At 44.9% G+C, this 16,004-nt stretch overlaps 1 protein-coding gene across 1 annotated transcript in view; it reads left to right on the forward strand.

Moving 5' to 3' along the window:
• PSMB7 (proteasome 20S subunit beta 7) overlaps nt 1–16,004 on the forward strand; it is a 49,842-nt gene that overhangs the window by 4,218 nt on the left and 29,620 nt on the right. Inside the window, exons 3-5 of the mRNA XM_083160998.1 lie at nt 137–234; nt 3,243–3,383; nt 11,404–11,519. Of these exons, the coding sequence (XP_083017124.1) occupies nt 137–234; nt 3,243–3,383; nt 11,404–11,519 (355 nt within the window). The remainder of the gene's footprint in view (nt 1–136; nt 235–3,242; nt 3,384–11,403; nt 11,520–16,004) is intronic.

Here is a 16,004-nt window from a genome sequence, read left to right on the forward strand (position 1 = left end):
CGGTAATTCTGGTTAGTAGTGAAATGATGACTCATCCTCTCTGGAAAACTGCACATGTAATGTCAGTACACAGCCTTCATGATCATCACTGGAACCTGTTCTGGTCTGTTCTAAAGAGTTTTTCTGTTTTTCCTAGGATGGTGTTATACTTGGTGCTGATACAAGGGCCACTGAAGGGATGATTGTAGCTGACAAGAACTGTTCAAAAATCCATTATATTTCACCCAATGTCTAGTAAGTATTTATATGTTATTCAATATAGGTTGTGAAAATAAACCACATTTTACTAGATGGGTAAGGAGTGTGGTAAGTTGATCACATCTTTGAATTAATCATATCTTATTACATGAATTTACGTTGTGCTCTCAAATGGGTCTTGTCAACAGTCGTGCATAGGCTTATGAAGTTTTCCCTGAGTGGTAATTGGGTGTCACCATTGTGAGTGGCTGCAAAGTCTGTGTGGTTGGGCAAAACAGTGAGCCTGGCAGTGGTATGTTTGTAACAGATTGCAGTGGGTGCAGCCTGGTTTGGAAGGCCCAGTACCTGACAGCTTCTATAGTGATGGAGTGACCTGATGGAAAGGTTTAGCAGAATATTACCTGATGTGGAGTACAGGTATTAAGATTGTTAGATACTGGGTGTTATGAGTAATGCCCCTTTCACACGCAGCTCTTAAGTGGTATATTGCCGTTTTTTTAGCCTTTTTAAACGGTTAGAGCTGCAGTGTGAAAGCACCATTTTTGAATTACCGGTTCAAGAAAACTGGTAATTTTAAAACGGGCAAAAAGAAGGGTCCTACACAGGTCAGACCCGTTATTTGTGCAGTGTGAACGGGTCTGAACCGGTATATTGGATTCTACACCTCTCCCTCCCCTGGTACTTGTAAGCTCACAGTGGTGTCCGTTCGGCGAATGGGAAGTCATCGGCGGGGTCCCTGCGGCAGATGGGAACTAGTAGCGGTACTAGTTAAATTTTTTTGTACCTTTCACAGCGGGTTCAATGTGAAAGGTACAAAAACGGTAATTAACCAGTAATATACCGTTTACAACACGCAGTGTGAATAGGTCTTAAGAGACTGAACTGGGAGGTTTTTTTGGAAGGGTATTCCCAAACAGTGTTCTCGGTTCAGGCAATGGTTTTAAATAATGCATTTTTTTTAAATCCCAGCAACACTGATGGTAAGTAGTTTGCACGGAGGTAGTGACCTATAGACTGTGTATATGGGTACAGGAGAATTGTGTTCAAATAAAAGCTTTTTCCCCATCAGAAGTGCTTTGTGTGCGTCTGATTTGTTTTGCTGCGAATATGCTGGTTCCCCAGTGAAGTTATTGTTTTTCTCTTACTATCAGAAGTTGATAGACAGACGCTGCTTAAGGGGCATACACATGTAGAGATCTGTGCTAAGCAATTTTGCGAAGCAATTTTTCTGGTGTCAAGATCTCCCATGGAGAGCACATACACACGCAGAGATTTGTCCTAAGCAATTTTGCTTAAGCAAAAAAAGGCCGGGTAGTGGTTCAGAATGAGAGATTGCATTTAGAATCTCTCATTCTGTACACAGATAGATTTGCAGTCATTTGCTAAGCAATTTGACTAGATTGTGATTGCATGCACTGACTTAGTTAGCAAGAGATATTTAATCTCTCGGAGCATACACACGGAGAGATCTGTGCTTACGTTCTAACCAATCTAGTCAGATTGCTTAGAAAATAGCACAAATTTGCTCCGTGTGTACGCCCCTTTAGTCTCATTACTATATCGCTCTCCTTCCTTTTATACTTATAGCTTTATCTAATAGCCCATGAGATGCAGAGCAGAGGGATGGGGAACCTTTGGCCCCTCCAGCTGCGGTTGAACTACTCATCCCAGCATGCCCTTCTACAGTTTTGCTATTTGGCCATGCTGAAACTGTTGCAGGGCATGCTGGGATGCGTAGTTACACAACAGCTGGAGGGCCGAAGGTTCCCCATCCCTGTTCTACAAGGCTCGCTGCTTTAAAAAGAACTAGCCAGAATCGCCCTCGTGCCATCTCGCAGGTTATTACATAAGCTCCCAGATTTTATTAGCGGTGGCACAGAGGAGGGTAACCAGTGTCCATGCAGATAACATTGGCCGGATGACTGTTGGGGGCAGCCTCTCTCCTGGCATTCCATTTCATTTGTGTATAAGGATTTTATTTCCCCCTCACTTATCAAAGAGCAAACTTTTTAATTATAACGGAAACTGTTCCCACTGTGGACCGCTTTAAGTTAAAAGGCACAGGAAGATATAAACGCATGCTACACTAATCCTTTTATTGGCACGTGCCTATGATGGTGGGGCAAGTAATTACACAACAGGTATAGTCTTCTAGACCAGCATTGGCGATATGGTGAAATATTCCCACTCCAGGCATATAGTAAATGCTATGCCAGGTATAGCCGCCTGCTCCACAAAAGGTTTCTTTCCTCTCGTAGTTCGCCTTAGGGCAACTGCATTATGGTTTGGCAGGTGAACTGCCCCAGTCATCTCCACACCTGCCACTGTCCTACTAGTGGAGCATGGTTCAGTCTGCCAGGCACAGTTATGTTAGGTACCAGTAATGCCATTTGGTTCCTAGCGATATCAACTGTTCTTGAACATTACTACCCAATATGCTTTCCTTCCTCAGTGATGTTCTAGATCAGCATTTTCAACCAATGTTCCGTGGTACACTGTGCCTTGAGCTGTACTCAATTGTGCCCCCAGATCTAGAGATGTACACACTAGTTTACAGCCCCCACCACCACAGTTCATCGTTATTCACTGGCCTCTTGTTTTCATGTTAGTGCCAATCTATTATATTTTTGTTACTTGTGGGGACCAGTGTGATTTGTTTTTTATTCCATATGGGGGCCAATGTGGTTTATTTTTTTTTTTGTGGGTGCCAATGTGTTTTTCCCTGTGGGAGTCTGATGGTGTACCTTGGTAATTTAAAAATGATTTGGTATGCGGCGAGTTGAAAAAGGTAGAAAATAACTGTTGTAAATACTAATTGCATGTGCTCTCATTATCTACTACAAAATTGTTTAAACAGTAGGATAATGTTTTATTTATTAACGGTTATATAGCTCAGTAAATTCCATTGTGCTTTACAATTTGAAATGTTGCTATTGCGGTTAATTAAATAAAACGTCTTGGTTAATATTTCCTCTTACCATTAGTTATATGGACTTATTTAAAGGACCCTTTTTATTAACTTTGTTTGTGCTGTCCATCTATAGTTGCTGTGGTGCAGGAACAGCCGCTGACACAGAAATGACAACCCAGATGATCTCTTCCAACATGGAGCTGCACTCTCTATCCACGGGACGCGTGCCCAGAGTAGCAACTGCCAACCGCATGCTGAAGCAGATGCTGTTCAGGTAACACTCGGCGGCACATAGTTTTTATTTGAAGTAACTTGAATGTACCTTTTGTAATGCTTAGGGGTTAATTCAATAAGATGCTAGTTTGGAAAGCAAACGGTCATCATAAAACTCGAGTACACTGCAGCGGTGGGAGCGCCCACTAAACGGAAGAGTCTATTAGAAATGGCTATTTGTTGTACTCACAAAACCTCAAATGAATTGGCATCTTAAGAAAGCAGGACCAGATAGATAAGGCAAGTGCTTCAGGGTCTTAACTGGCTAATATATTTCCTAAAATCCACTCCGAAATTCTCTCCATGATTACATTTGGTCAAGAACATCTATTTAAAATTTATCCACCAAGATTTTATTTAAAAAATATTTCGTAAAATATCGTCATTGATGCATTGAACCACCTATTCATTGATATTGCGCCAGCGTTGCTTTGGTTACCCCGTAGTGTGGTGTGCTACTAGGCTGTCTGATCAGTAGTAATTGCATGGCAGGCACAAGGTGGCAGAGGGACCTGTAGGTGCCTATGAGTGGGAGCTGCCAGAAGATTCATTTCGGTAGGCGTTTCTGACTGTCCTATCAGGTGCAGCCATATCGGGGAAATCCCAGCATCGCTTTGTCACTGGGAAAGTGTCTTTGGTTTTTGCGTTTTATTGTTAATGATGGAAAAATGATAGACAAGTGGGTTTTATTTGGCAAATAGGTCTTTACAATATTTTGGGTTACAGAAAAATGTTCTTGATGTGATATTTCAGTGTATAAACTGTTTTAAAGATATCTCCCATCTGCTTTCCCGAAGACACTTCTTCCATCATCACAACTTTTTATGTACATATTCAACATCATTTAAGTAAATTGCGCACAGCTGCCCTCTATCGGCTATGTGGCAGCGGACAGTGCTGTTCTTTTGTTGCACATTTTATCATTGGCAGCATTTGGTCCTTGTCCACCAGCATGTCACCCCTCCAAGTCCCAGCCACTGATTTACCCCATTGAGCTTGTTCGATAACTCACCGGGAACGTTAATGTCTTTAATGGCCACTTTTTCACTATTAAAACCCTGTTTGGGAGGGTTGAACCAGGGGTTCTGCTGTGTATAGTTTTACCGTTTATTAAAAGATATTCCCTTTTTAGCATTAGGCCATGTCCAGTATAGTGACAGCATGATTTCCGAGGACAAAGAGTGGATTTGTGGCGGTCAGTTAAGTACTGACGAGGCAACCGCTGGATCTTCTGTAGGTGATAAACTAATAGTGCAGTGTATTGGTCGTCCCAAATGATCATGATCAGGATTGAATGCTTGATAATCACCTAGGGCAGGCATGTCTAAACTATGCCCCTCCAGCTGTTGTGAAACTACACATCCCAGCATGCCTTGCCATACTTTTAGCATCCTCTAGAAGCAAAACTGTGGCAAGGCATGATGGGACTTGTAGTTTCACAACAGCTGGAGGGCCATAGTTTGGACATGCCTGGCCTAGGGGCAATCCTGTGGTTCCGTTTGGGCTGGGGTTATTGTATGCTACATAATTCGTGTATAGGTCATTGGATCAACCACTGAAGGTTGACGTGAACATTAGGTCAACATGGGTTTTTCCACGTTTTTGTCCCAAATGTCGACATGGACCCCGTATCGATGCACCGCATCCCCTGGCATGGCTTGCTGCACTCGCCACACTATTCTATCCTAGTGGTTGGTAGGGCATGAAATACCCGCCTGTCGGCACGTGTCTGCTCCAAAATAATGTGAGAAACCCATGTCTACCTTTTTGACGGTCGACCTTCCCAATGTCTACCTAATGCTTGTGTCGACCATTTGACCCTGCCGGCCTTAGGCATGTCGACACTTTGTCGACCTTCATCGGTTGACCCAATGTATGTTGACCATAATGGTGTCAAGCTAGTGACCATATCCTATTTATTCATTAACTACTAAGCCTGTTCGAAGCAAAAGCTTCGAAAGCTAGTGTGCTACCTTCTGTGTTTGCGCATGTGTGAGAGAGAGATGTAGTTTGACACTGTCAGCAGATGGCAGTGTTTCCTAGACACACGTACAAAATACAATAACCTAAAATATCAAAAACTGAGCACAGTAAAAACTATATTATACTACAAACATTAATGATGAGTACAACATGCTACAATTTACATCGTAAAACACATTAAAACCAGGACAATTTCTAGAGAGTAGACACTGAACAAGAGCGATCAGATTCTAAGTGGTCGATAGACAATAAAGGTCCAGAAATGCGTTGGGTAACATCAAAAGTATCATATATAGAGGCCGAGGCTTCTGTTTCTGGCGATTACGGAGTCAATTTATTAAAGGTCCATTTAAAATCTATCTTAATCGATGTTGGGCTTCAATGGCTAGAGCGCACATTTCTAACAATTTTAAAATTAAAATAAAAAATGGTACTGGTTTCCTAGCACGGCGCCAGCAATTTTAATTGCAGGCATCGGGACCCCAAAAATCGCATCCATCCAAATCGCATGCGATGCGATGCGCTGGACGCGATTTTTACATTGGAATCAATGTAAAATGGTCCCTGAGACCCAATTTTACATTGGGACCAATGTAAAATACACCCTAGACCCCAATTTTCATTGCATACCCCCCCACATGGGTCAAATGCCCCCCCATTGTTAACGACACTCCACTATTGACACCAACCCGAAGCGTGGCGAGCGCAGCGGTACGCGTCCTCCGACGTTTTAATACCCCAACTATCCACGTCGGCGTGGAGTTGATCTTAAAAAGTGTGGCGAGCGCAGCGAGCCACCGAGCCCGAAGCGTGGCGAGCCCCGCAAGGGGACGCGCATTACTTCACAGGTGTTACGCGTCCCCTCACGGGGCTTGCGTCACTCGCCACACTTTATACAATCGTCTCCACGCCGTCGTGGATAGTGGGGGTATGAAAAGGTTGGAGGACGCGTACCGTCGCCCCTCGCGGGCTCGCTGCGCTTGCCACGCTTCGGGTTGGCATTAACAATGGGGGGGGATTTCACATATATAAATTACCCATAAGGGTTGGTATACAATAAAAAAATAGGGTCCATTGGGCCATTTAACATTGTACCCTCTGTAAAATCGCGTTGTCGCATCGCATGCCATTATAATGAAAATCGCGTCAATCGCATACCTTAAGTTAAGGTATGCGATGACCCACGACGGGCGCCGTGCTAGGAAACAAGTACCTAAAAAATTGCCAATAAATGTTTCAACTCTGGAAGCCCAATATCGATAAATGCCTATTTATTTATTATCAATTTTTATTCAATTTAATCAATTTTAAACATTGTCCAAAACCGACCTTTTAGTAAATTTACTGCCATGGGTATTCAAGGGCATATTCCTGCTAGATGGTCAATATTCTATTAAAATGTAGACTGCACTTTCTGAAACATTAACGTGTTTGTGAGTTGCATTAAACAAGTACAACCAGGATGAGAGAGGCGGCGGCTTAGGAACAATACAAACAGAGGCGAAGGTTAATGGCTGACTCGCATATAAAAGTAAGGACAGATTGAGAAATCCACCAGGGTAAGAAGGTAAATACAATGATCTAGAGCAGAGTACAGCGTAGACGATATGTCGTCCAATCTGGTGCATCAGACCGGCTCATCATCCAGTATGTATGTACCCACTCTCACTCCCGCATATCCTCAGAGACATCTTCCATCAGCCCCGCATGCACTTGCTACGACTGGGTCCCATCGGCCAAGATGTTGCATGTTACCAACATCGCCTGGTTTGTAGCCAGCTTACCAGTGTAACAAATCTACCTTTACACAAGCAACAAGTTTAGACCGAAAGGAGGCCACCTGACAGCAAAGACCTGGGTAGTTCGTTATTGTAAAGCGACAACAAATAAAGGGCCTATTTCAGACCTGATCAAAGAGCAAATTTGCTCTCAAAATGGACAAAACCATTCTGCACGGCAGGTGGGGCAGATGTAACATGCAGAGATTTATATTTGGATGTGTTGAAACTGAAATAAAAATTGCAGTGTAAAATTAAAGCACCCAATATTTACCCTGCACAGAAACACAATAACTCCCCCAAATCTAACACTCTGCACATGTTACATCTGCCCCACCTGCAGTGCAACACAATTTGCCCTGCGATCAGATCTGAATTAGGCCTGTTTGGTATGATTGGTTAACCCTGCACCTGTCTATGGGCCTGATTAAGAAGTGGTTGCAGTTTTGCGAAACTTCACTCAACTGCAGCATTTGGTATTTTGCGGGCGTGCCGCCCAGCACAACAGGGTATGGCTGCCCCGCTCACCAGCTCCCTCCCCGTGATGTGCCCGCAGAAATTTGCAGGCACATTGCTGAAGCACTTGCACATGACCAGCCGATCCCTGGTTGCGCTGCCTAGCTGTGAAGCCACCTTAGCCCTGACGTGTCGGCATTTTCACCCACGTTGACACTTATACTGTGGGCACATTGAGACTGCAGTGTAAGTTCTCTCGCATGTGCTCTCTGGCTTCAGCCTGTGCTCTTTAGACTTTTCTGCAGAATTGCGGAAATAGCTATTTGGCGAAAAATAGCTATTGCGGAAAAATCAGAATTATCCCCTATAATACTAAATATCCCAACTTCGTGCAACTGTACCTAGAAGAATAGATTCTGTTTTTGAAGGCAAAGTCGGGTCACGCCAAATATTTGTTTTAGATTTCTCGTCTGTTCATTCAGTTTGCATTTTGTTAATTGATAAAAGACTAATAACATTTTAAGCAATTTTTACATTGCAGCATCCCCCCCCCCCACACACACACACCCACACCCACCCACACACACACCTTTTGCACCGTACTGTATGTGGGAAACCAGGGAATCGGTGCAGGTCACAGCATTGAGCTCTGTAAGGCCATTTTGAATTGAGTTCTAGGAGAAACCAGCAGACAATACAAGAACTACACAGGATATCAGGACATGGTGGTCAGTGTGGAGTCTTCTGTCTCGTCTCCGTGGGGTTTTTCCAGCTTTAGACTGTATAATAATAAAAATATTAAATCCATACAGATTCCATTGCGTTATGACTGTGACTGTATAAAACTGAAAATTATTTAGTATTCCATATACTAGACACCACACAGGCCTAGATGGAGTTGGGAAAAAATAAAAAAGGAAATAGACTTTTTGAAAAGTTTTACGCGTAAGGAATATTTTACACTAAAGGTGAACATACACTCATGTGATTGTCGCAGATTCTGATGGATCGGGAAGAGAAATTGGTTGAAATCGGCCAAAATTGCACGTTTGACGTCCCATCCGTTCTGATGCGGGTTATGTGCTCGTCAGAACGGGACATTGAACGTGCTACACATAACATTAATCATTCCCGATGTATCGCATCCGATTTACCTTGAACACTCCCCCAGCTGCTACCCGGTAGTCCTTTTACATACGATTTATCACACGTAAAAATGTCACTTCAAGTGCCATATCGGATGCCAGCACTCCTGGGGGGCTGCCGGGGAAGTTCAAGGGAAATCCGGTCCGAGTTGTGCCGCAGACAAGTCGGGCCAGTGTATGGGGGCCTTAAAAGTTTGGAGCATGGGAGTAAAAATAAGGACGTTGGCCCTTATTCAGATCTGATCGCAGTACATATTTGTTCTCAAAATGGGCAAAACCATGTGCACTGCAGGTGGGGCAGATGTAACCTGTATAGAGAGAGTTAGATTTGGGTGAGTTATTTTGTTTCTGTGCAGGGTAAATACTGGCTGCATTATTTTTAGATTTCAGTTTCAACACACCCCACCCAAATGTAACTCTCTCAGCACATCAAATTGTTTTGCTCACCTCAACGCGAGGTTGTTTCACAACCTAGTTGCAGTGCGCCTTGTTACAGCGCTGATATTATTTAACAAAGCTTCTCAGTGATTGCGCACATCGCCTGGAACGCCGGGAGCTGTGTTAGGGATGCGCTTTTGTTTATTTTTGGTTTTGTACTTTGTAAAAAAAAAAAAAATATTGTCTGTTGCTCTGGTCCAAAAGGACCGTTGTGTGTTACAGCAGGCGGCTAAACGGCAAACTCTGTGGGCCAAACGGTACCTAATATCAGCCCACTGAGCGAATGTACATGTACCTCTACATAAATCTGCTCGTTGACAGCCAGCGGGGAGAAAAGTTAAAGCCCCACCGAAGAGAAGACAATATTCAAACTGTGTTGACAAATGATAACGTTTCCAATTCTCTGGGTTCCGTCTCGTCAGCCATTGTTCTGAAGCTTTACTTTACAGGAATTTGAAGCGTTGTCTCGTGTTAGAGATTGAATTGCTTCTTGTGGCGTTCATTTGTCTGACAAGGAAAAAGCAAGCAGGAGAGAGCGGCTCTGCATGGCAGCTACACCATGAAATATTTATTCCAATTGTAGCAGCGGAACAGTTTAATTCTGCAAGGAATTTTCAGCAGCTCTAGGCAGACACCATACATCACTGCGTGAAAGCAAATAGGAGAGAGTGTACATCATTTTAAAGTTTTAAGGAAAGGAGATCTGGGTATCTGCCTTTGGCTTAGTGTCAAGCGTCAGACTTTTTTCGCAAATCAATTACATCGGACTTCTTTTGGTTTTAGCGAGTTTGTAAAAGGTGTCAAATAAAAGGGAGCTTTGTATCGTTTACACAGATGAGGAATCGGTTTTACGAAGATAAAGCGGCTGTCTCATTTAGTCAAGCGAGTTCCGTTGTCGGCGTTCATCCTTGTACTCGGTTTAACACTTCAGCTGTCAGTGAGGAGGAGAACTCTGGTTGGGTTCAGCAAAACGGTTCATGGTTAAAAGAAATCGTTTCTACCTGCGGAGGTTCAACTGCAGAGGCCCCCGGGAGGTGTAGGGTATAATTAATAGGTCAACAATGGTGCTGAAGCCTGTAATGCTAATTTGGGAAAATACCGACCTGGCTGCAGAACTGAGACATTTTGGGGTACATTTCTTAAGAGTTCTATTGAAGATGGGGTGCTGCTTTGGGCAATTAATCAGATTCTACTTATTTATTTAGCACAATCTAGGAGATAATACATAGCATATAGTTGCCTGTAGAAACATTCCATCTTGAACAGAACTTCCATCTTTGTACAATCTAGGAGATAATACATAGCATATAGTTGCCTGTAGAAACATTCCATCTTGAACAGAACTTCCATCTTTGTAAATACACCCCTTTTTATATAGAACTAATTCTCTCCCGAATTAATCAGCTTGGTACTAGGTGTTGGCAATAAGCTGGCTACTGCATGTGGCAACTTTTCCAGCCCGTAAGGTGCCCATACACTACTGCGATGTATGGGCCACCCAACCCCCGAGCTGCCCAGGTCCTTCCCAGGTGGAAGGATCGCATGCGACCCCTGCTTACTGTCGAAGGGAGGGGGACCATGTCAGAGGTTTTAAAACCAGGGTGGGGGAGGGGGACCATTTCAGGGGTTTTAAAACCAGAGTGTACAATTTTTATATTGCGTCGCATCGCATGCCATTATAATGGCATGCGACGCGATCATAGCCGAGTTGGGCTTATTCCCATGTTAAATGCCCCCCATCAGGGTGGGTACACAATTAAAAATCTGGTCTGGGGGTGCATTTAACATTGGAATCAGGGTGCCTGTACAGTTAAAAATCGGGTCCCATCGCATCGCATGCGACGCAATTTTTTGCCCTGCGATGAAAAAAATCTGGCGCCCAGATAATACACAAGTACCGGTCCAATGCACACGTGACCACGCGTCAGACCCGAGGGGGACATCAAAGGCATACGATTCGCTCTGATTCCCCCCCCCCCCCCCCCCCCCCCATCCATTGGGATCGGGTGAAATCGGTCCAGATCGTACTAGTGTATGGGCATCTTTTACTCTGCCCATATATAAAATTATACTGAAGGGAGGGAGATCCAAATCGTATGCTCGTACCATAAAATATCATGTCCCTCTTCTGGTCACAAAGGCACGCCCTGAGCTGTTGGTCACCCTGCTGTTTCTGACCTGTGCTGTTTCTGACCTGTGCCGTTTCTCCTGTTGCCCACAGATATCAAGGTTACATTGGCGCTGCCCTTGTGCTAGGAGGTGTTGACTGTGCTGGCCCACATCTATACAGCATTTATCCTCATGGATCTACAGACAAGCTGCCTTACGTTACCATGGGTGAGTAGTGGTCTGGCTGTACATATAAACCTGTCACATAATGTTATTATCGGTTCCTTTACACATTCGGTTGTACTGGATCATTGACTAGAACGTCTGTAACAAATGTCAGTGTTATATCCTGGAGAAGGTGCCGTCTTCATGCATTTCATCTGCTGGTTACAGCAGTGACTTGGCGATGGTGTCCGCTCTCTAGTTGCCTGCTCTATAGGTTTGTGTCAATGGATCACATTGAAGAGATTTCGGAACATAACCTGCTCTGTATCACTGCTTGCCGCCCTCGGCTGACTTGGTTCAGCTCCAGAGAGTTGTTGTGACCGATGGGTAGATGCTTAAAGATCAGGGGCTTCCAAACTATTGACTTACAGGCCACACACAGCCCGCCACCTGCTCCAATACAGCTCAGACACCGGCCTGCACGTCGCCATCTGTGGTCTGTTCCTCTTGATCTCCACTATTGTGTGGAAGCAGCACCCTGCTCTCTCTGCTACCCCCTCCTCCCCCAACCCAGTCACCCCTAGTGGCATCATGTCAGGGGATTAGGGTCCATGCTATGGACCTAGGGGATGCAGTCATTTTGGTCTACAGCATTATGGTCGACATAGGAAAAGGTCGACATGGGAAAAGGTCGTTAGGTCGACATTCAAAAGGTGGACATGGGGTTTTTCACTGTTTTTTGAGCCGACATGTGCCGGCAGGCAGTATTTCATGCCCTACCATCCACTAGGGCATGGTGGGAGAATAAGTGTGCCGAACGTAGCGATGCACCGTGCCCGACTTATTACGGTGCACTTTAAACTGTGTCCATGTCGGCTGTGTTGACATTCAGGTGAAAAATCCCATGTCGACCTTTTCACGGTCGACCTAGACAATGTCGAACTAATGACCTTTCCACCTAGAACCATGTGGACCTAATGACTGTCAACCATAATGCTGTAGACCAAATGATCCCATCCCGGACCTAGGTAGGGAGTAGGGCAGTTATCTATGGATTGACGAGCACTGACTGCTATATATGAAGAGGATACTGATCAATGGGGCAGACATATTAATAAGCCTTGATGAGATAAAGTGGAGGATATTGAGTGATAAAGGACCAAGCAATTGGCTCCTACCTGTCATTTCTCAAAAACAGCCTGTAAAATGTTAGGAGCGGATTGGCTGGTCCTTTATTTCTATTTTCACCCTCCAAAACCAATAACTGTCTGAGGAGGAGAGTGGACAGCCGTCATCTGAGGAGACTATAGACCAGGGATTCTCATCCAAAGTCAGTCACATAGTCACACTTTGTATTAATACAGCATCTCATTGCACGGATGGAGTAATGGTTAGCATTACTGCCTCACAGCGCTGAGGTCATGGGTTCTATCCCCACCATGTGTTATATATACGGGGCAGTACGGACGGTGTAATGGTTAGCATTACTGCCTCACAGCGCTGAGGTCATGGGTTCTATCCCCACCATGTGTTATATATACGGGGCAGTACGGATGGTGTAATGGTTAGTATTACTGCCTCACAGCACTGAGGTCATGGGTTCTATCCCCACCATGTGTTATATATACGGGGCAGTACGGATGGTGTAATGGTTAGCATTACTGCCTCACAGCGCTGAGGTCATGGGTTCTATCCCCACCATGTGTTATATATACGGGGCAGTACGGATGGTGTAATGGTTATAGCATTACTGCCTCACAGCGCTGAGGTCATGGGTTCTATCCCCACCATGTGTTATATATACAGGGCAGTACGGATGGTGTAATGGTTATAGCATTACTGCCTCACAGCACTGAGGTCATGGGTTCTATCCCCACCATGTGTTATATATACGGGGCAGTACGGATGGTGTAATGGTTATATTACTGCCTCACAGCGCTGAGGTCATGGGTTCTATCCCCACCATGTGTTATATATACAGGGCAGTACGGATGGTGTAATGGTTAGCATTACTGCCTCACAGCACTGAGGTCATGGGTTCTATCCCCACCATGTGTTATATATACGGGGCAGTACGGATGGTGTAATGGTTAGCATTACTGCCTCACAGCGCTGAGGTCATGGGTTCTATCCCCACCATGTGTTATATATACGGGGCAGTACGGATGGTGTAATGGTTACATTACTGCCTCACAGCGCTGAGGTCATGGGTTCTATCCCCACCATGTGTTATATATACGGGGCAGTACGGATGGTGTAATGGTTAGCATTACTGCCTCACAGCGCTGAGGTCATGGGTTCTATCCCCACCATATGTTATATACACGGGGCAGTACGGATGGTGTAATGGTTACATTACTGCCTCACAGCACTGAGGTCATGGGTTCTATCCCCACCATGTGTTATATATACGGGGCAGAACGGATGGTGTAATGGTTAGCATTACTGCCTCACAGTGCTGAGGTCATGGGTTCTATCCCCACCATGTGTTATATATATACGGGCAGTACGGACGGTGTAATGGTTACATTACTAACTCACAGCACTGAGGTCATGGGTTCTATCCCCACCATGTGTTATATATACGGGGCAGTACGGATGGTGTAATGGTTAGCATTACTGCCTCACAGCGCTGAGGTCATGGGTTCTATCCCCACCATGTGTTATATATACGGGGCAGTACAGATGGTGTAATGGTTACATTACTGCCTCACAGCACTGAGGTCATGGGTTCTATCCCCACCATGTGTTATATATACGGGGCAGTACGGATGGTGTAATGGTTAGCATTACTGCCTCACAGCGCTGAGGTCATGGGTTCTATCCCCACCATATGTTATATACACGGGGCAGTACGGATGGTGTAATGGTTACATTACTGCCTCACAGCACTGAGGTCATGGGTTCTATCCCCACCATGTGTTATATATACGGGGCAGAACGGATGGTGTAATGGTTAGCATTACTGCCTCACAGTGCTGAGGTCATGGGTTCTATCCCCACCATGTGTTATATATACAGGGCAGTACGGATGGTGTAATGGTTACATTACTGCCTCAGCACTGAGGTCATGGGTTCTATCCCCACCATGTGTTATATATACGGGGCAATCCAGATGGTGTAATGGTTATATTACTGCCTCACATTAATGAGGTCATGGGTTCTATCCCCACCATGTGTTATATATACGGGGCAGTACGGATGGTGTAATGGTTACATTACTGCCTCACAGCACTGAGGTCATGGGTTCTATCCCCACCATGTGTTATATATACAGGGCAGTACGGATGGTGTAATGGTTACATTACTAACTCACAGCACTGAGGTCATGGGTTCTATCCCCACCATGTGTTATATATACGGGGCAGTACGGACGGTGTAATGGTTAGCATTACTGCCTCACAACACTGAGGTCATGGGTTCTATCCCCACCATGTGTTATATATACGGGGCAGTACGGATGGTGTAATGGTTACATTACTGCATCACAGCACTGAGGTCATGGGTTCTATCCCCACCATGTGTTATATATACAGGGCAGTACGGATGGTGTAATGGTTACATTACTGCCTCACAGCACTGAGGTCATGGGTTCTATCCCCACCATGTGTTATATATATACGGGGCAATACGGATGGTGTAATGGTTATATTACTGCCTCACATTGCTGAGGTCATGGGTTCTATCCCCACCATGTGTTATATATACGGGGCAGTACGGATGGTGTAATGGTTAGCATTACTGCCTCACAGCACTGAGGTCATGGGTTCTATCCCCACCATGTGTTATATATACGGGGCAGTACGGATGGTGTAATGGTTAGCATTACTGCCTCACAGCGCTGAGGTCATGGGTTCTATCCCCACCATGTGTTATATATACGGGGCAGTACGGATGGTGTAATGGTTACATTACTGCCTCACAGCACTGAGGTCATGGGTTCTATCCCCACCATGTGTTATATATACGGGGCAGTACGGATGGTGTAATGGTTAGCATTACTGCCTCACAGCGCTGAGGTCATGGGTTCTATCCCCACCATATATTATATACACGGGGCAGTACGGATGGTGTAATGGTTACATTACTGCCTCACAGCACTGAGGTCATGGGTTCTATCCCCACCATGTGTTATATATACGGGGAAGTACGGATGGTGTAATGGTTACATTCCTGCCTCACAGCACTGAGGTCATGGGTTTTATCCCCACCATGTGTTATATATCCGTCATGGGTTCTATCCCCACCATGTGATATATATACGGGGCAGTACGGATGGTGTAATGGTTAGCATTCCTGCCTTACAGCGCTGAGGTAATGGGTTCTATCCCCACCATGTGTTATATATACGGGGCAGTACGGATGGTGTAATGGTTAGCATTCCTGCCTCACAGCGCTGAGGTCATGGGTTCTATCCCCACCATGTGTTATATATACGGGGCAGTACGGATGGTGTAATGGTTAGCATTCCTGCCTCACTGCGCTGAGGTCATGGGTTCTATCCCCACCATGTGTTATATATACGGGGCAGTACGGACAGTTTAATGG

Source organism: Crinia signifera, chromosome 9 (assembly GCF_055691185.1).
Source record: "Crinia signifera chromosome 9, ASM5569118v1, whole genome shotgun sequence".
Lineage (NCBI taxonomy): Eukaryota > Metazoa > Chordata > Amphibia > Anura > Myobatrachidae > Crinia > Crinia signifera.